Source organism: Acanthaster planci, linkage group LG10, assembly GCF_054643075.1.
Source record: "Acanthaster planci isolate LZ-2023a linkage group LG10, COTS_SCS, whole genome shotgun sequence".
NCBI classification, from domain to species: domain Eukaryota; kingdom Metazoa; phylum Echinodermata; class Asteroidea; order Valvatida; family Acanthasteridae; genus Acanthaster; species Acanthaster planci.
This window is the reverse complement of record NC_141786.1, coordinates 7,112,205-7,131,722: the sequence shown is the minus strand read 5'-3', so window position 1 is coordinate 7,131,722 and position 19,518 is coordinate 7,112,205. Positions and strand designations below refer to the sequence as shown.

Genomic DNA, 19,518 nt, shown 5'->3' with positions numbered 1-19,518 from the left:
TTTTTAATTCACTGTTACTGGTATTGGAAGGTGTGCAAAAGTAGCAATAAAACTTAGAAAAATTGAGGAAAGTTTTCAAGTTTGGCATATAGGGAAGTCAGGTGATTGTGCATGTAGTTGAAATTTCTAAACATTAATGACACTGACTCAGAAATCTCCAAACGTTTGGGAAACGAGAAGTTTCTGCCATTTTTGTCACATAACCATGTCAGTTACCTGTCCTACAGATGACTCACAATAGTTGGTAGCTTTTGGTCTGGGAACCAGACTCTGAGCACTCACAAGCCAATCAGTGCTGGTTCAAGCTGTTTTCTTTTTTAAGCACTAGTAATTGCATTCTGGTAGGTTGTTAAGCATTCTCATCGGATAGAGAGTACCAAAGTGTGATGTCATTTTGAACCAGGAAGTGTAGTGCAGTATGCACTCATGTTGGTTCACGTGCTGGTTCTCGCACTAGTGTTTTTACACACATAATTGACCAACGACTTCACTACTCTCATCTATGTACTGCGTGCACTCCTAATCAGGGTCACCCCACAATCCCTTTCAGTTTCACTGCAAAATCCTACAACAGCTAGTTAGTCCATACCAGCGTTGTTAGACTTTTAGGTACCAGTCTGAATAAAGAACATCCACATCTCTTACAAACCAATGGTCTTTTCCGTCTCTGCTTTATCTTCACTTTTAATCTTTCTTCTCCCCTTCCACCCCTCGTTCCCTCCCCTGTTACCCAATGTGTTCCCCCTTTTCTCTGTGTATCTGTGTGATGTGATGTCACTATCAGGAGACTGGCGGTGAGAAGGTAAACTCATTACTAACCCAGTGTTGTAAAAACTGCTTTGCTGAAGTTGTTTATGCTTGGCTGACATTGCTTTTTGCTTGTAAGCAGTAGTTGAATTTTTTTGGGTGTACGCCACCTTCAAGTCTTTCTTGACACTGGTTTGGAAAATCCGCAAGGGGAATTTTATGAGAGCGTTTGGCCTGTGGCATGTTTGTTGCTAGGCAACAATGCTAGTGGCTCCAACATCCACATCCTCTGATTGTTACAATTGGGGTGAAATAATGCAATGCCAACAATATGAAAGCAAGTGGTATCATTCGTGGGCCTTCATGGGCAAGAGAAGTAGATTGACGCTTGTTGCGGCGTCTCTTGAGAAATTAATGGAGAGAAGTTTTTGGGTGGGAAATGTCGCTGTGGAAGCTGTGAGGTAGTGGCTGCCATTTCCCATAGACGTGTGCGTTGACACAAGCTGTAGGCACATAATTAGGAAGCGGCTATGCTCTCTACCCAGGAACTCTAATTAGCACTATTTGATATAATAACAAGGGCCAGTGAAAGTCCTTGCAAGCATCATGACTTGTACAGAAATGTGCACAACCAGTTTTCAACCCGATGTGTACAAACCCATACATGTACACGTAGCACCCCCTTGAGAAATGGATGTGCAGGGCAGGGGTGTAAGGGAACAATGGCAGTGAAGAGTTCCAGCAACGGAGACGTACACATCAAAAGCGCCTGACCCGGTTTATTGGGTTACAGATTTTACCCAGCTAATTTTTTGGGGCGCCCAGTAAACTTCATCACCAGCCCCAGTAAAAATTGGCCCACATACCTTGCCCACTGTCATACCATTTGCTTTGATCCACTGTTATTCAGTCATGCATGGTGTGCAGAGTTGCTCTGTGAAGTGTGACGTGCATGTCCCCCATCCATCCCCACCCTCTACCATCTTTCTTTCCTGTATCTCTGTTGTTGTTTTCTCCGCTGCTTTCTCTCTTGCTGTTACGCCGTACAACGCACCTCGTCTGTCATGGTGCATTGCGTCGCGTGGCCTCAAGACAGACAAAACTGTTTTATGTAGTTGGAGTGAGCAGCATGTTGAGTCGGGGATGTTCAGTTTTCCAGAGTGGCAGTCTTCCATTTGTCATTGTCATCATAAGTCATTGGAACTAGTCACAGGTCAATCACAAGTCATCATCGTCAATTTGTAAGTCATAACCTGTCAATCTCAAGGCACTACAAGTCCTTGCAAGTCATCACAGATCATCAAATGTCATCCCAAGTTATCGCAAGTCATCACAAGATAAGCATAAGGCAATCACCGGTCATCACAAATCAACTACAAGCCATCACAACTTGTCATGCAGTCATCACGAGACATCGGAAGTCGGTCACCAGCTGTCACAGAATTATTACAAACTTGTGATTCACCTGTGACCAAGTTTTGTCAAAAGTAAACAAGTTACAAACAACAATCTATTAAAGTAAATCACAGCGAAAGCATTCTCTTGTTCTCACTCCAGTACTTGGGACTTTCCGCCTGACAAGATTGTGATGCCACTTGCAAGAAACGTGGTTGACTTAATTAATCACAACTGATTTTACCCTGCCATTATTTCGTGATCATTTTATTTGGAACCCTGTCCCAATCAGCAAATCATTTTCATTGTTGTCTGAGCTGTCTAATATGAGTCAGCTGTGAACATCGTTCTCTTATATGATACTGTACTCTTCACCCTTCATTTGCACCAACACAAAAATCATCCCAAACTACAACTTGGTCCACGTTTTTACGTGCGTCTGTTGTTAAAAGACACCCAGTAGGAACATCTAGACCGTTCTACCCACGTGCAGTGTGCTTGGATGAAAGATGTCAGCATTACACCATACAGTAAGGGGGGGGGAAACCAGAACAAAACACTGAAAAGAATTCAAAGAGACACAAAAACATCGCTGGTGATCAGAAATTATGCGTGGAGAGTCATTAGCAGTGGGCAAAAATCAGCCTACCAGTACATAAATTGCTGGGTTGTGTACACGTGGAATGACATTTCTGAGTCTATCCCATTTCTGCCGGAAGACGCTGGCTTTGATTTGGACTCAGTGCTCGTTTTTCTTTATTTGCTCAAGGGCACTTTAGGAATAGACAAAAGAGAAATCTTATCCTCAATTTGTACAGTAGCATGGGTCGTATTAAGTCAGCAATCAAAACTTTTTTTCGAAACACAATTTGAATCGTGACTTTTGCAGCTCCATGCATGGACAATGGAGGATGAACAATAGCAATTGTATCCCTATGGGCTGACACCACTGGTCAACATGTGCACTTCCCTGGTTGGCACGAGTACTTTCCCATTAACCATTTCCTGCCGGGTGCCCGGTTTCAGGCACATAGGGTTTATACACGAAGCCAGGGAGCCCGAAACCAGACAAAAAAGCTGGGCCTTATAACAAAAGACCATACTCAGAACAAAGGACCAAGCTGCTGGAAATTGCTAACATTTTCTCAGTTGTAGCAGAGGAAATCCGCCATTGCTTTGAAAGATTATACCATCGTTTGTGGCATTTAACGCAAGTGCTTCATTTAATGCACCTGTTATGTGTACTAGGGAAGCAGGGTACACTGTTCCCTCTCCCTCCTTGTGAAGGTATTCGTAAGGAACCTGGCATTCGGTCCAGCCTTTCTGTTGTTCCCTGACGAGGGAGTGGTTTTGCATCCCTCCTCCATGTAGCACTACCAGTATTCTTCCCGCCTGTCATGTTCATAGACATGCTTACTCCAGAGAAATGGCAGACTTTCCAAAGAAGTGTGATCTTTCCAGATGCAGTCTGAATCCGGAGGGTTCCACTCATAATTTGTGCAGTATCTGCCCGAGAAATTACACGTAGTCAAGAAGTACAAGTATGGTATCCCGTATCCCATCATTTTTTTGTCTGCTGGAACCAGGAAATTTACTATTTACATCACATAGGCTGCGTCCGAATCACTTGGCTGCGGCTGGAAATTACGCACGAGTCTGTGGCTGCAGCCAGTTCCCATTAAGTTATGTGTAAATTCCAGCCACAGCCAAGTGACTCGGACATGGCCATAGAAAGACAAAATATCTGTAAGCTGCCATTGTTGATTCCGTTGATGATAAAAGTAGACTTAGAAGGGAGTGGGAGAGTAACGATGTAATGATGCCTTTATTGAAGTGTGTTTAATTTCACTGCCTTTTTTGTTTTCAATTCAGCGTTTGTTATTCAACCACTGCAACCTTGCTCCCATGCCAAAGTTCTGCTTGTAGCATGCCTGCTAAAATCTGCATAGCATTTTTGTTGACATGTTGCTATTTGTATATCTTTCTTTGCCGTTTTCCAATTTTGTTTTCTTTTCTATTCACTGAATTGATTTCTTTGCTAGCCATGTCATTGCTGTTGTGATTTATTTGGTGTTTCTGTTGTGTGTATTCTCGTGGTTTTCATGAAATCCTTTCCTAGTAATGCGTACATGTACATTTAGTTCATTTCACACCTTACCATTTTGAGAACTAAACAAATTTTGTTTTGTGTGAGTTGTACACGTGCTCTGTCAAACGGTTGAAGTTCTGTCATGATTTTCCAGCTCAATAAAGTCACAAAAACTTAAAACTCTCTGGCTGCATTCCTAGACTGCCGGAATATATCATATGATTGCAGTCATTATAAATTCTACTTGTGAGAGTTTGCCCTTCAAGGTAATCCTTACCACTGTTTTAGTAGTTAGAGTTTAGTTCCTTTGCCTGAGGCCTTTTCAGGTTTTACTTTTTTTCATGCTGTCAACATAGCTTGGCTTGGCAGAGATTTGAAACATACAGTGTCCAAAGCTTGAGGAAGTTTGCCAATGTCAGGGGCAGATCCAGAACTAGATTCTCAGTGGGGTGGGGCAAAATGTTTTGGGGGCGGGCCCAAAAATTTGGAATTTCGTCACGTCACACTTTATGGCCAGGTTTTGAAGCTTTTTACACGCTGTTAAGGAAGTGGTTCCCCAAAAGAGCTACCTTTCTCTCGTGATATCTCAAAAACCAAAGTTGGTCTCTTAGTGGGGGCCATGGTTCCCGTTATCACACCCCAGATCTGGCAATAGTGGCCAACACCCACAAAAGTCAGGAGGAATGGGAAGTGGGTGGGGGTCTTGAGACATATCCAGGGGTCATGTTGTAACCTTGTTTGTTGATGTGCTCCACAGATTGTCATAGTATTCCTCCATTCAATGGCAACCTCGATCCCAAGGTCTATTCACTTGTCTTGAATGCTGGATAAGGAGAGTCATTCCCCCCCCCTTTTTTTTTGCCAGTATAAGCACAACTACACGTACCTCGGTGATGAAGGATTTCTTGGATTACAAACAAATCATCAGATATTCTTTCAAATCCTGTCATATCGATTGCTTTTAATCTGATCTAATCATTTATCTCGCTGACTGGTGGTTCGGGTTAGTTTACACTTCCGCGCAGAGTGCATTGACAAGCAAATACTTGTACACTGCCCAAAGGCTGTCCATCACGTGGCATTGATTTCAACTGAAAGAAAATTTGGTCCAATCAGCTACCGGTTCAACTTTTTTTTAATGCATTCTAATCTGTGAACAAACTTCAGTGGTTGCTAAGCTAAGGGTTCCTGTAGTCATGGCGAGCATAGTGCTTCTTAGTATTCTAAGCGTGAATACCCATTCATACATACATTTGTTGCAAACACCAACTCAATGTTGTGACATCAGACCGAACACTCATGCTGGGAATTTGCAAAAGGCGAACACTTTTGAACTGGAAGAGAATTCCACTTCATTTCGTGACACCACATTCGCTTCGCTTTCGAATTTGCTTGAAGTATGAACCAGCCTGTAGTTGTACGCATACCATTGCAGTGTGTAACCTGTGCTGAATTTTCCTGTCCCGCAGACACCAACAGAGGACTTTCTCATGACAGATGACCCGCTGGGTCCCAAGGAAGGCGAGAGCATGAAGAGAGGTGAGATATCCGTTGCCTATCCGTTGCCAAGCTACATCAAAAACAACGTGGTCAATTGCAAGTGCAGAACTGCATGTACCGGCACTGTGCGCAATGTACGTGAAAGTGTACACTGTACATGTCAGCGTACCGGGGATGACGTCATCCGATCAGCCCGGGAGCGCGAACGGCCAAAAGGGAATTTTTTGTGGGCGGGGAAATGCCGGATCTTTTTATTCATTTTGGGGTCACACGCAATGGGGTAAACATTAAATTTATGATGTTTTTGAAATGTTTACGTATTTATTCTTTTGAAATACTTCACGTGAACTAATTCTTTGAGGGGCCAACCCATCAGTGACCACAAATCACTCTGCTGTACAACTGCTCCATGGACCATTTTTGTGGACCCATTAACCCTAACAGTCCTGAATCCTCCAATTTTAATATGATTTTGCACACACCCTAGGGGGTTAGGGTTAAGTTTGTTGTAGCAGCATCATACTGTGTATCCACATCAAGGGTAGTTCTAAATTTGAAATTTTGTTTCTCCCCTTGCTAACCCCCCCTCCCCCCTTGCCTCACCACAGATGCCTCTCCCAGGGGTAGCAAACGCCGCTTCTTCAACTTCAAGAAGAAGGACAAGAGGCAGAGCAGTATCGACGACACGTCAGTAAATGGCTCCGAGGCACCGGGCAGCGAGGCCCGCAAGGGCAGCGATTCGCGCAAAGGCGGCGATTCGCGCAAAGGCAGCGATTCGCGCAAGACCAGGTCCAACACACTGGACGTCCCCAGCAGCGGTAGGAGCAGAGGTCAGTGGGACAGGAGGGCGGTCCGTTCTTGTAGATCTTGCTCGATCCCAAGCAATTCCACCACGGAAGTGGAAATTTGGTCATGCTGTCATCGACCTCATTATTATGAGCTTTGAAGCTTGTCATGGTGAAGGTGGCAAGTTTAAAGAAAGGTTTGCAGCAGCACCGTGCAAGGATATCTCTGTGTATGTGCGGTTCTGAAAAGAACCGGAGAGTACTCAACGTTGAGTACCCTCCGGAGGGAATGCTGTGCACCCTCCTTCCAGGTTCCTTTCAAAACAACGCATATAAAGGGATATCCTTGCATGGTGCTGCCAAAATGAAAGTGTATCCCTAACAGTCCCAAATCCTCCGATTTCAAGATGATTTTACATACGCCCTTAAAAATAAATGAGAGTGGAATCGAAGTTAATGGATGTACTTCTTAGTTCTACTCTCTTTTTTTTCTAAAATGAAGATATCTCTTTAAGACAGACTTACATATAATACTGAGGTGTGTATTAACAGCAAGACCGCATTTCACCTTTTGCGTGGAATTGTCCTTTCTTAACCCCTTCACTCCGGGAGATGGCAAGAGCCTCAGCTTTGTGTAAGGATTAGTGCGTACCACACATACAGTCTATTCACCATGCAGCTGCTGGTTCAATGGGGCCTGCTGCTGGACAAAGCCCTCCATTCAGGGCATACCACAGCCCAGCAGTCACGGTCAAATGAATTACCGGCGCAAAGGGGTTAATGTGTCAAGCAAATTGGCAAAAACCCCATTTCAAGGTTGGGTGAACAACAGTTTTGGTTCTTCATATTTCATATTGCAGAATTGTCTGTTCAATACCGAGTTCACGTTGAGCACCTTGGTCGGATCAGCTCAACATAGATGAACAACTTTCTTATTTCAATCATTTGGTTTGCTCATTGCTAGTATCGCAACCATCAAACTTTAAAGTCCGATGTCTGAAGTGGGTACTGCAGTTAATAGGATCTGATGACATTCAGCATTGACCAAATGGACAAAGATGCCTACCCTAATAGGCAGGGGCTTTGTTGGTTCCCGTCCTACCAGAGCAAGTGATGGGTTTTGTCCCATGTTGTGCAAAATTCCATTAAAGGGAATGTTTGAGAGAGAGAGATCTTGAGGAACTTTTTCAAGTTGTAAGTTTTGTATCAACTATCAAGCCCAAGAAGTTGGTTGCATTTATTCTTTTAGTAGCTGCAGTGAAATCAATCATGCTCGATCAGAAAAGACGCTATTACCGGATCCCTTAAAAACTGAAAACTTTTCTGAATTTATTTTTCAGTGATACTGAATTGGCTTTGCATCAAGGAGATTTACCGTTGCTGGGGTAAAATCCCACATAGAAATTGACATCTCCTCATCACAAAGCCAAATTAATATCATTTATTGCCTGGGGTACTTTCTGCTGCATGACATTTGAGCCAGCAATGTCCTGGTCAAAGTCCTGCAAAAGTCTCTGGTCAAGTGCTTGAGACATCTGGACTAGTAAGTCTAGACAAGGAAGTAATACTTGGAAGTCGCAGGTTCAAATCCCACCCGAATAAGCTTGTGATTTTTCACAACTCGTGAACCATGTTTAGAATATGGTCTGAAGACATACATCTGTGGAAGGGCGAAACCCAGTATCAAAAAAAAAATTGGTTTCTCCCAGAGTCGTCACCAAGTCGCATGAAGAAGCGGGTCTTCAGCTTCTTGAAGAAGGACAAGAAGGACAAAAGCCGCCCCTACAGCTCCAGTACTGATCTCCAGAATGGGGCGGAGCTGCACCCGGGCGGGGAGTCACCCTCCCCGACCACGCCCAGCAGCACGGGCAGCGGCAGCCTGTCAGTGCCCAGCGGGGGACGGTCCTCCAGCACGGGGGATCTCAAGACGGGCCGAGCCACGGAGGAACAGAGGAGGTTATCGGCAGACGCCAGGCAGCAGGGCAAGGAGAAAGGGATCGGTTCGCCTGTCTGACAGGGAGATGAGTAGGTGAGGCTACCATGTCAAAGAGGGTTGTGCCATTGAGATATTCAGATATTCAATGGTTTATTGAAACATTCAAATATGTACTTTCAAATTCAAATAATCAGAGATGAAATCAGTGACATTAAAAATGGAAAAATTCAATTATTTGGTTATACAGTTGCATTCTAAACGCATTTTTAAGGCATTACAAGTAAATTTAAAGTTGCTTTATGCATATGCCAAACAGTAATGTCCAAAGTCACTTTCCTTCAAGTTTTTCTATAAGCCTTTTTTAAAAGCATGTATTTTTTTCTGCTTTTGTGGGAATTGGGCAAGGAGATTGTTCATGACTACGTGTGAAAGGAATAAAGCATAGCACGGCTACAGAGGTGTCAAAACAAGAACAAAGTACCAGTAAAATAGTTGGACAGAATCGTTGGAAATTTGTTATTTCTTCCATTTGTTTTGACTGTGATTCAAAAGGTATTTATGACTGGATATAGATTTCTCTGCCACTTGGGTGCACTTCTCAGTGGCTTAGACGCATAGGTTATATCGTCATGATGCCTTAACCCTAACCCCCCAGGCCTTTTTACCAGGAACCATTCTGAATCCACCGAAATCCTCCGATTTTCAACATAAAAAAAAATTGCATTCAGCCCAAATCCTCCAAAATCCTCTGACATTTCTTGAAAATGTCATTTGGAGGTGTGCCTATGGCTTCAATCCTTCAAAATCCTCCAGCAATTCCTGTCATTATGTTGAGGCAGTGCGAATGGCATTCTTGAGCAGCGCGGTTGATTCAAAAGAAATATCGGGCTGAATTTGTGCTTGACCAAGCACAGACAAGATAAGGTCTAATCCAAGACCTTCACGTATGGCATCCTTCGAAAGCAGCCATGCAATTTTTCCATACACCCTGAATCCTTGAAATCCCTCCACTTTGCAGAAAAGGATTTGGGAGGGTTAGGGTTAAAGGTGACTTTTTTACATCCTACAACATGTAAGTTACTCATGAACAGAAGATAAAATGCTATGTACCACGTGTACGGTACTGTTAATCATAGGAGCGGCGAAAAACATTATATTTTTCCCTCTAAATCTTAAAAAGAAATCTTTCTTATAATGCTTTCCTCTGTAACATTCTTTTGTTCAGGGCTGGCATGCTTTCAATCCAACAAGTGAAAATGCTGGCCTGATTTCAGATCAGTTTGTAGTGCATTTGAAACATTGTCCATTTCCTCTTAACGATGCATTGATTCCCCTCTATCTGTCCCCCCCCCTTCTCCTGTCAATCCAGAACTCCTGGAGTGCAGTGGATGCCACGTTTGGATGGTTTGAGGAGCCCGTACATGTACATTGCCAGTTGAGCTGTGAGTAGACACACTAACAGTTCTGACTAGTTGGAAACAAACCGATCACCTCGGACAAGCAATAACAAGTAACACAGCCTTGTACAGTGCGCTTCTGTGCTACTGTGGATACGTAACAGTCACTGAGACGTATTTTGCTGAGAGTGTTGCCGGCGAGAGTGGAACCTCGGACCGTCTGACATTTTGTAGGTTGTGTGTAGTGCAACATTGCCGTGCAATTCATCACTTTGTAGATTCAAAGGTAGTGGAAAGAATTCCCTTTTTTTTGTATTTCAATCACCAATTTGGAGATGGTATCACTGTCAAATTTTAGATGAAAGATATATCTGCTGTTCACTGAAAGTGTGGATTCGAACAGCGGATCAGGGGAATGCAAGTTTAGAGTTGTAGTTATATATCAAATATCTGATCTAAATTTCTGACTTCGTCCATTAATATTGTAAGCCTTTTTAGTGAGATATATATTGTATAGACTCTGAAGAGGTGTCAGGTGTTTTGTATTTGTAGTTTGTAGTTACACTGGGTTTGGTTCGAACCAGCTACCAGCAGATTTGCAGTACTATCCAAACAAGCAAGGCAAAATGCTTTGGGGAACTGTTCCCTCAAAACCTTTTCAGTTAAACTGTGTGGGAATTTTTCTGGGGGGATTGGGAGAACTTGCAACCAGCAGGTTGTAGATGAGCTTGGAAGCTTTTTCATGATGGAGGTGGCAAATTAAGTCAAAAAAAGTGCTCTTCGTAGGATCCTGAGTTAGCATCCTCTCCACAGCTCACCGCCTCCAGACACCATATAAGCTGCTTCATCAATGGACCCCTTTGCATTCTCCTGATGATGGACAGAGCATACTGTCCGAAACGTTGAGTACAAGCCAGTTCGTTTCAGAACCACACATTCTCACTAAAGAGATATCCACGGCAAACCTTTTGCTTAACCACTCAACGCCGGATTACATATAAACACACAAAATTCTTGTTATTTGCTCGACGTAGGACATTTACACTCGTTTAGGAATTCTTCTTTCAATCCCCGGGGTTGACGCATTAACGCGTCGTGCTTGGTTGGGTCAAGCACAGAAGATGATCCTACACGTGGATACTGCTACTAAGTGGCCCCACTCCCAACCAACAATAAAATGAAAATGCCTTTCTGGAGTAATTGGAATTGAATTGGGATCCTCTCCATACACAAAAGAGCTATATGTTTGGCTCAGCGGATTTGCTAGGGAGTGAAACCACATTTTATACAAAAGAGATAAGGTTACAAAATCCCAGCTAGCCATGACTAGCAACTCCTTTGTATTGAAACAATTGCCCAAAACACACATGGCCACGGGTGATGCCTGTGTACGCTGTTGACCTTTTGACACGTGAACACGCGCCACAAGTTTCACCAGGGCAATTGACAAAATGGGGAAAAGAGTGAAAGTGCTGATGGGTGAAGTCATGAGCGGGTAAGAAAATCCGACGTTAACTGGTGAAAGAGTCAAGGATCCACTAGCTTACGGGAAGTTTCCCAGTTAGGTCAGAATTGAGCACAGAAATCCTGTTCTTCCCTCTTCCCCCCCCCAAAAAAAGTTGGGATGTCACCCCATTCAGAAAATGCTTACGCTCCAACTAAACACAGATGTTCTTTTTGACTGCTTGAAAAAAGAATGACAGATCACAGACTGTGTTACCGTTGCCCCCACAGATTCCTGAGCAGTTCATCTGCTCTGCTCATTCAAAAGTGGAGACCGTCCAACCTTGGTGTGCATTTATTTTGACCTGGCCATTGCCAAGTTGATGGGATGGTTGAGTTAGGAGAGTGGAGACCCAGTTGTGGGTCGTGGCGAACCTCGGTGTGGCCCCCGCAACAAGGGAAAACACATATCTAAACATGTACGTGCATGCCCGTTTGGGAATACTGATCCAGTTCATTACTTATAAGAAGCATGCGTTCACTTGTAGTGAATGCGACTCCCTTGTGTTGAAAAAAAAAAACACAGTTAGCATTAGTCCGTTTCTGTAGGTTACAGGTGTTTGCTGCTTCAAGCCGAAATTGTGCCATGTACATGTACGAAGTGGCACGCAGGCTATGATTGGAGTGAAATCGACCGAGTGAATTTCTGTTTATACACGGAAGTTGATTAATCCCAACAGTCATCAGTCCTTCACCTGTTGGAGGATGGAGGCCCGTTACGGTTTATATTTTCAATCAGAAAAAGTGCTAAAGTCCATGGGGGATAAAAACTGGTTGAGCATAACGTACCTGTCCCTAGTTTAACACCAGCAGCTGTCTTCATGCTGATCCTCTCATAAAACAGATTTTGCGATTTCCAAGGCATAACCATTGCGGAAACACAGCCAAAATGACTGGTCGTAGCCATTATTTGGGGGGGGAGGTGTTTGCTGCTAACTGCATCTTATGTCACAGTTTGTATGCACGTACATGAATGCATGCACGCAGTCCAACTTCAGCTAATCCCTACCAGTGGACATGCGTGTGTTTGCGTTGCTCTCACTGACACTGAATAACTGTCATTGATTTTGAACCCAAGAATGTTTGTGTTTGTGTCACAGAAGTCCTGAGTGGCTTTTCTGCAAATTGTTAACATCTCACACGTTATCTACCCAGAAAAATTGACGTTTGTAAAAAGCATCCTCAGGAACCGAAATGTGAAAACAACAATAATCAGGAAGTTGATTTCCACAAGATCCGTTCAGGTCCGTGATTGGATATGCAAGATTAAATCACTTCCTATATAATGTATAAACCGCATTTTTCAGAGTGGTAAGGAAAATGACATTGTTGTATCTGAACCCATCAAAAAGTCAAAAAGAGAAGGTCTGGAAATGAGGGGAAAAAAAGTCCATTCAATGAGTGGCACCTGTAGTAGTGTGTCACTTTTTAAAAGGTCCTATAAAGCTGTCCTTGTTAGAATCCAAACCTGGACTGAGCTAGAAGTTGAAATTGAAATTTATTTTTAAGAAGTATATCTGACGCTGTATAAAATAAACTCATTACCAAGTTTTCAGGAATGTTTTTAATCTACGTGTAAACTCCATATTTTTGCATTTTTCAAGGAAGACAAATGTTTTGTATACTGCAGATTGATTGTTGATAAATTACTGCCATACTTTGACAAGAAATTGGCATAAAAAATGCCAACAGTTTGAGAAAAAGTGTGTTTAGTCATCGATGTGTAACTGTGGTGCCATAATATCTCCAATTAGACCGTTGAAAAGTTGTACAGTTGTTTCTTTTTCTCCCTTCGGTAAAGATCTTAAAACCTGCAATTATTTAAAACTGTGGTTTGGAACCGCAGTATAAGTAAGATATTTTGTCATTCTCTTTGTCGTCCTACATTAGAGTATGTAGAAGGAATTTATGTCTAGAATGTTTTGGTAACAGGTGTTTTCTTGTTAATCCAGTGGATGTCTGATTGTGGTATTCATTACCAGCTACACTGTATGCCGTAGTTTGTAATCGGCTTACAGTGAGCCCAACCCTTGACGGCATTTTCACCCTTTTTAACCCTTGAGCTGGTGTGGTTGAGAGACCAGACTAGCAGCATACTAAAATGTTTCCCTAGTCTAGTCTCCGCACTGACAAATGAAGAGATGCGGACGTCATTGCCGAACAGTCCTCGGTGATGTGTAGCTATACGGAAAGGCGTTATCAAGACCTACACAAACATAAATGTTGCAAGTCCGTAAAGTTGGACCATGTTCAGCTTTGCCAACTGTCTGCGTCAAATCGTCAACGCTCATGTAGGCCCATGCAAACATGATGGGCATACAACAATATAAATGCCCCTCTTGCATGAGTACTAAAATTGTCAGAGAACTAGCTGGCTGTATATGAAATTCTTGTACACCAAACTGAAGTTGCGTTCAGCTCCAAGAAATATTACAGCCACCTGCCAAAGGCATTTCTGATGAAATGTTTCTGTTTCAGATGCCATTTTGTGTCAGTTTGTATGTTTTTTCATACATTCTTTTCTGCACCTGTCTGCCTGTTGGCACCTCGAATGCTGTTGACAGTGGAGACTTGAGGAGACAACCAGAACAAATGCAGAGTGCGGTGAAGCTTGGTTAAGGGTCCAGCTGCTTGTTTGGAGTCTACCACATAAAACACTGCAGAAGGTTTTGAAAGGCATACCCCACTGCACATTGTCACAGGATGACTGTTATGTAGAGATCTGAAGAAGCCAACTTTAAAGGGTTTTGAAGGGTCAAGGCCGATTGACAAATCGGCCATATAGATTGGGCTTTGTTTACTAATGTGAATTGTATTGTGTCGTGACAACCTCGGGTGTAATTTTATCAAAGGTGCGTTCAGTAAAATGCAAAGAAATAGCCAGTTGTGTTGTCTTTTTTTCACATATGGAGTTTCTATTTTCTTGGTGAATAAATCTGTTGCGCTGTCATTGTGGCGTCAGCATTAGCTCAGTGCAAAATTGTGACTGGCTCTGCAAAAATGGCCCTTGGGCTTTTGTGTGACAAATTGATTTGAAGAGATGCCCACGGATACAGAGGCATTTTAAGAAGGATTAAATTTGTGTATTTTTTACCTCTGTTGCTCATTCGGTTTCCGAGATACAGTAAAATTTAGAATTGATCTCTGGCAGGTGTACGGAATGGTCCGTTACATAAAGAGGCATAGCATGACTTTTGTACTTCCAGTGACATTCTGTATTCTGGATATCTCTTATTTCTACTTGTTTGAAAATTGGTTTTTTTTTTTAATCTGGAAAGTACTTTCATTTCTAAGGAGTCAAACATTAAATTGTTCTTGAGCAGTGAAAATAAGAAAATTTATACAAAATGCACTGTAGTTGTGTATTTTAGCAACAGTTAGGGCTTCTGTTTATATTTTGTTTTCTGCCATTACAGGTTGAAATGGGGTTGTTTGGAGGCGAAGGGCATATCCATGTATGCTTTAGGTTCATATTGCGTGCAATTGTGACTATAGTCTTAATGCCTTGGGTGAATTATAAACCATTTTACAATGTTTTTCTGTAACTTATGTTCTGCCCATTCTTCTCGGAACTCTCTTCCATATGAGTTGCTTGTAGGGGATGTTCAACTGTGGGTTTTCTGATTTGAATAGCATTCATTTTGTGTGAACGCATCATTACATTAACATTGTGAAATGTTAGACAAACAATTGTGTAATTATAGTCTATTTGAACAAACTCCATCATAAACATGAAGTACACTTATACAAACAAACTTGTACAAACATGAGTTTCGGGCAAAAACTTGCAGTTTATGAGATTTATGAGATTTACCATTAAATGTTATTTTCACGAATAGTTTCTGAATATCAGAGTTTGCAGGCTTAGGATGAAGTTTGGAAAGGCACCTGCACATTGAAGAGTTAAGCGTTGTTTTTTTTTTTGGGACAAATTTATTTGGTAAGAACAAATGAGGAAACAGTCACAAGTAATGGTAATTTAATACGCGACAGCTTTGCTTGTAACCTGGTCTTGTTTTAAATCTTCTGTCTTTTTCCTCATACATTTGGAAGTTGGTGTTCTCAACAGCTGTGTGTGATCAACTCCAGATATTTTCACTGTGTTGTTGCTTTATAGTATACAGAGGAAACATGAGCCAGTTTGATTGCCTTCCTGATTGGTAGTCTTGCTTCTTTGTTTAAAGAGCGCCCTCTGTTGACTGTAGTTGTGGCAGGCAAGTACTGTAAGGTCTCAGTACGCTTTATATACAGTATCTAAGATTTTTTTGCAGCCAAAAAAGTTTGTATGTGAAAATTTAACTGTTAGATTGTAGCCAATTTTCATGGATCTTCATTTGAATTATTGCTTTGAAAAGAAAACATTTTAGAAAGAATCTTACTCTTTTAGTCAAAGAGGCTTACGGGGCAAAGTTCCATTTTTACCAGTGACTCCACGATAAATCACTGCTTTGGAACCCTAGTAGCGAGATTCGGCACTATAATCTCTACTCGATCTCGCCTACTGCGTTTTTAAAGTCACTGAGCTTTTGGTTTTGGTCGCCATCTTCTGTCTCAGACCTGTAAAATCGATTGGTTCCCATCTAGTCGTACATAGTCTCCAGACGTCTTACAGACGTCCTCCGAACGAAGGGAGTTGCGGGTAATGGCTCCGAGGAATCCTTCCGCTTTTATGTTAATGAGAAAATTAGCATGTACATGTAACTACATGTATTCCCACAATGCAGTAAATTGTACTGTCACTGAACAAAACAAGACTTTCCAGCCGCATGGACGCGTGATGGATATTATGAACCCGGAAATGGAGTTTCCGATTACTTCGAAGCTGTCCTTGGCAAAAGTAAAAATTTATTTAAAGGGGGGGGTGGGATTTTCTGAAGTTTTCCCGAGAGTTGTGTGTTCGGCTACCGCACGAATCTTTATAAATAGAAAAGGCAATTGCGCATGCGCAGAGCTAAACCAGCTACTGACCCCGAAGCCAGCTACCGGTCCCTATATAATAGGGATGGGAACCAGTCCATTTGGAGGACTGCCTAGAAAGTGTGTATTCACTTTTGCTTTCCAAGTGAATGTTTTTTTTCCCCCATGTCATGCATGATGGGCATTTCTGACTAAAAGCTCTTTAGGTCTGCCCTGACGTCCTCTAGAGATGTCCGTTGTTGCAGGATGTTCTCGCTTAGCCGTAAAACTGCGTTATCTGCACCTGGAATATTTTCCCACATTACCAAAAAAGGAACATCCTCCCCAGAGACGGTGTAAGATCTCAATTTTGTTTCCACGTTAAAGGCATTAAAGTCCCAGCAGCGTACAGATTTCAGCCAAATTAGTTCTTAATGCAGTAGACTGGTGTCCTGTCCATCCATTGTCCTTCGGACTACCAATATTCGAGCTGGAGGGGGCGACCAATGAGTAGGCTAGGGATTCATTGCATTGCGCTGATCATGGTGGCAATGAACACTTAACCTGTGAGTGCTGATGTAATACTTAAAAGGGTGGAAACGTTACAGTATGCGCACACATAAGGGGTACTTTTGTAAACGTTATATCTGAACACGCTCTCGGTTCCTGATAGTATCGTTATTGGGACGGAAATATGAACAGGTTTTGTTTTGAATAGTTGTCAGCTGGAGGAAGGACTCACCAAATCTTGAAACTGAAATAAGGCCAACCATAGACGAATCCGATTTGACACCATGGGAGCGTTTGCACAGTTACTCCTGTTAACCCAAGTAGGATGCGTGCGCATTACACTTGGGTGCAGGAGTGTATCTCGCGCGAGCGAGAGTATACTCTCGCTGACCCGCGGGTCGTACTTCATCCGTTCGAGCGCTCAGGAGTATACCCTTGTTAACCCGCACCCCAGTACTTCGGTGGCATTGCACTCAAGCGCACATTTTTCAGCTTGACGCGCATGTGCATTGGCAAATTACGACACCCTATTGGTGCAAGAGGCATATAACGCGCGCGTACCACCTGTCCCTGAGCGTTGTGCTTCTAATTTTGATTGTCAAATTGCACTGTAGACGAATCCGAGGAGATGCCATTCCTGCGGGGCCATCGCATTCAAATGCATGTCTTAACTTGAGCGCGCACGCACACTTCGGAAAGTCACGACATCCTGTTGGTCGGAGAGGAATGTCGCGCAGACCACCTGCGTGCGAACAGGATGGCCCCTCAGTAATGGCTTCTAATTCTTTTCGCCGGATTTGTCTTTGGTTGCACTTCAGAACAGCTTGAAAAACCAACAGCTGATTGGTGTTTTGATAGCCACTAAAGTATCTCGAAAACAGTCTTGTACAAAAGTTAGTTCGATGATCGAGAGTGGCGTCTTGTACTTACCGGTTAATCTTCATATCAATCAAATTGGGTTAAGTGCGATTAGACTCCATTACTAGTCCTCTGGCTCGAGTCATTGGTTGTTCTTGTAAGATCTGTCACACGGTTATCCGCTGCGATTTTCTTCCCATCGTTGTTCACTTCTGTAGATACGCCTATCTGCCAGGGGAATCTGACATCTCCCGGACACAATTCTATTAAAAACCTTATTTGATAGATGGAAATCTCGTTGTTTGGAGGCAAGATTTTCGTAACTACTCTTTAGATGTTGGAGGCTGTTGAGTTGTTAGCTGACATTTAGTTCACAAGTAAGGACATAACATTCATAATCAGCTTAAAGAGGAAAAGGAAATTCTTGGCAAAGAATCTTTTCCCCCCGAATCGACTTGATCACTGATTGAACTCAAGTGATGTACTTAATTTTAGATGGCTAAAAATAGTTGAGCAGATGAAAAGATTTTCCTTCGTCCACATACACAATGAAGTGTTTTTTCATTGCGCCCTGCATTTTTTCTTTTTCGTTTTTACTCTGAGACAAAGTCACAAATTCCGTGCGCTGTCAAACACTGTGTTCCTCGATCCCTAAAAGTAAGAAACAATTCTTGGAAAATAAAGGTCGCGAAATTGAAAACAGACCTAGGTTACGGTACTTCAGTGTGTATGCTGTTGATGGTTACAAAGTTTTGATCGCGGTTCACAATAAGTTTCGAACTTTGTCATTTTCGACACAGATTTTTATATGTGTGTGTTTTTATGTGTGTAGGGGTAGATGAACATGCATTGAATTGTGTTTAAAGAAAGTGTTAGTTTGTATGGTTTTCATTTTATTCATTTAGAGACGCACTTTGGCAAAAGGACGCTGCGTCCAGTGCAATTATGCACATGGCAGTAAAGTCTTGTTCCTTGGCTTAACGCGCGTGTCAAGCAAAAACGCGTTCAGAGAGTTTGTTAATTAACACATTGCACGTTGTAACAGGTTAATATAGGCTTCTATATCAGGTAGCAAAGGGAGAAGGCTCTCCGTGATGCCTTTCCACATGGCGTTGAATTGCCTCCCTCACCTGCCACTCCCTCCTGTGTGGTCACTCTCCTTCGTATCCATTTTGTGTATATTATCCACAAAATAAAAATAGTGGACCGGAATGTTGTACACACAAAGGCATTGTGAATTTCATATTTTGTTTGTAGATCGGTTTTTAGTTCCCTCCCCTTTAAGTTCTAGCAGTGTCGCTAGCGAGGAGTGTGAACATACTGACCGTCCTGTAAGGGATGGATTCTATAAGACTGTGTCCGAACCGGGCTACCAGAGCTGCAGCCGCGTCTATTGTCACCGTGTTGTTGCGCATTTTCAATGGGTGCTGACCTAGACCTAGCTCTAGAAAGCTGATTCGGATACAGCCTAAGCCTCAGAGTGATAACGTAATAACTGGCTTTGATTTTCTGCGTCCCTATTGGCTAGAAGGTTCTTTTGGTTTGTCCAATCAGGGAAGGGGAAGGCGGATTGAGGCGTGTTCATACACCCAATCTTCTTTTCGGCCCTATCCCCTGCGTGCCTTGCGCACGCACAGCTTTCCTTAGTGGTCGAAGCATCGCAGCATCCAACACGTGCTCTTGGGACGGAAGAGCACATGTGGAAGACTACAGTTTTGTACATACGGTTGTTGGTTTTATTTATAGACTTGAACAGAGTCCAATGGTTTGTTATTTGCAATCATGTAATGATTTTTATCGTAATGTATTTATTTGTAATAATTTAGTATCATGCCAGTGTGAAATTTTGTGGAAATTAAAAATATCTATTAAAAAATCAACAAATAGAGAAATGTCTTTTTT

The 19,518-nt window shown here is 42.5% G+C and overlaps 1 protein-coding gene across 13 annotated transcripts in view; it reads left to right on the top strand.

Moving 5' to 3' along the window:
• Window positions 1-18,843, top strand: part of LOC110988350 (phospholipid transfer protein C2CD2L-like) — an 85,743-nt gene extending 66,900 nt beyond the window's left edge. For 12 of the 13 annotated variants that reach the window (XM_087141899.1, XM_087141903.1, XM_087141910.1 and 9 more), the window contains 5 exons: window positions 785-802; window positions 5,701-5,770; window positions 6,340-6,561; window positions 8,226-8,545; window positions 9,822-18,843. In XM_087141899.1, the coding sequence (XP_086998025.1) occupies window positions 785-802; window positions 5,701-5,770; window positions 6,340-6,561; window positions 8,226-8,530 (615 nt within the window). In that variant the 3' untranslated portion in view covers window positions 8,531-8,545; window positions 9,822-18,843. The remainder of the gene's footprint in view (window positions 1-784; window positions 803-5,700; window positions 5,771-6,339; window positions 6,562-8,225; window positions 8,546-9,821) is intronic. The other variant, XM_087141900.1, reaches the window with a different exon arrangement.
• Window positions 18,844-19,518: the final 675 nt, after the last annotated feature.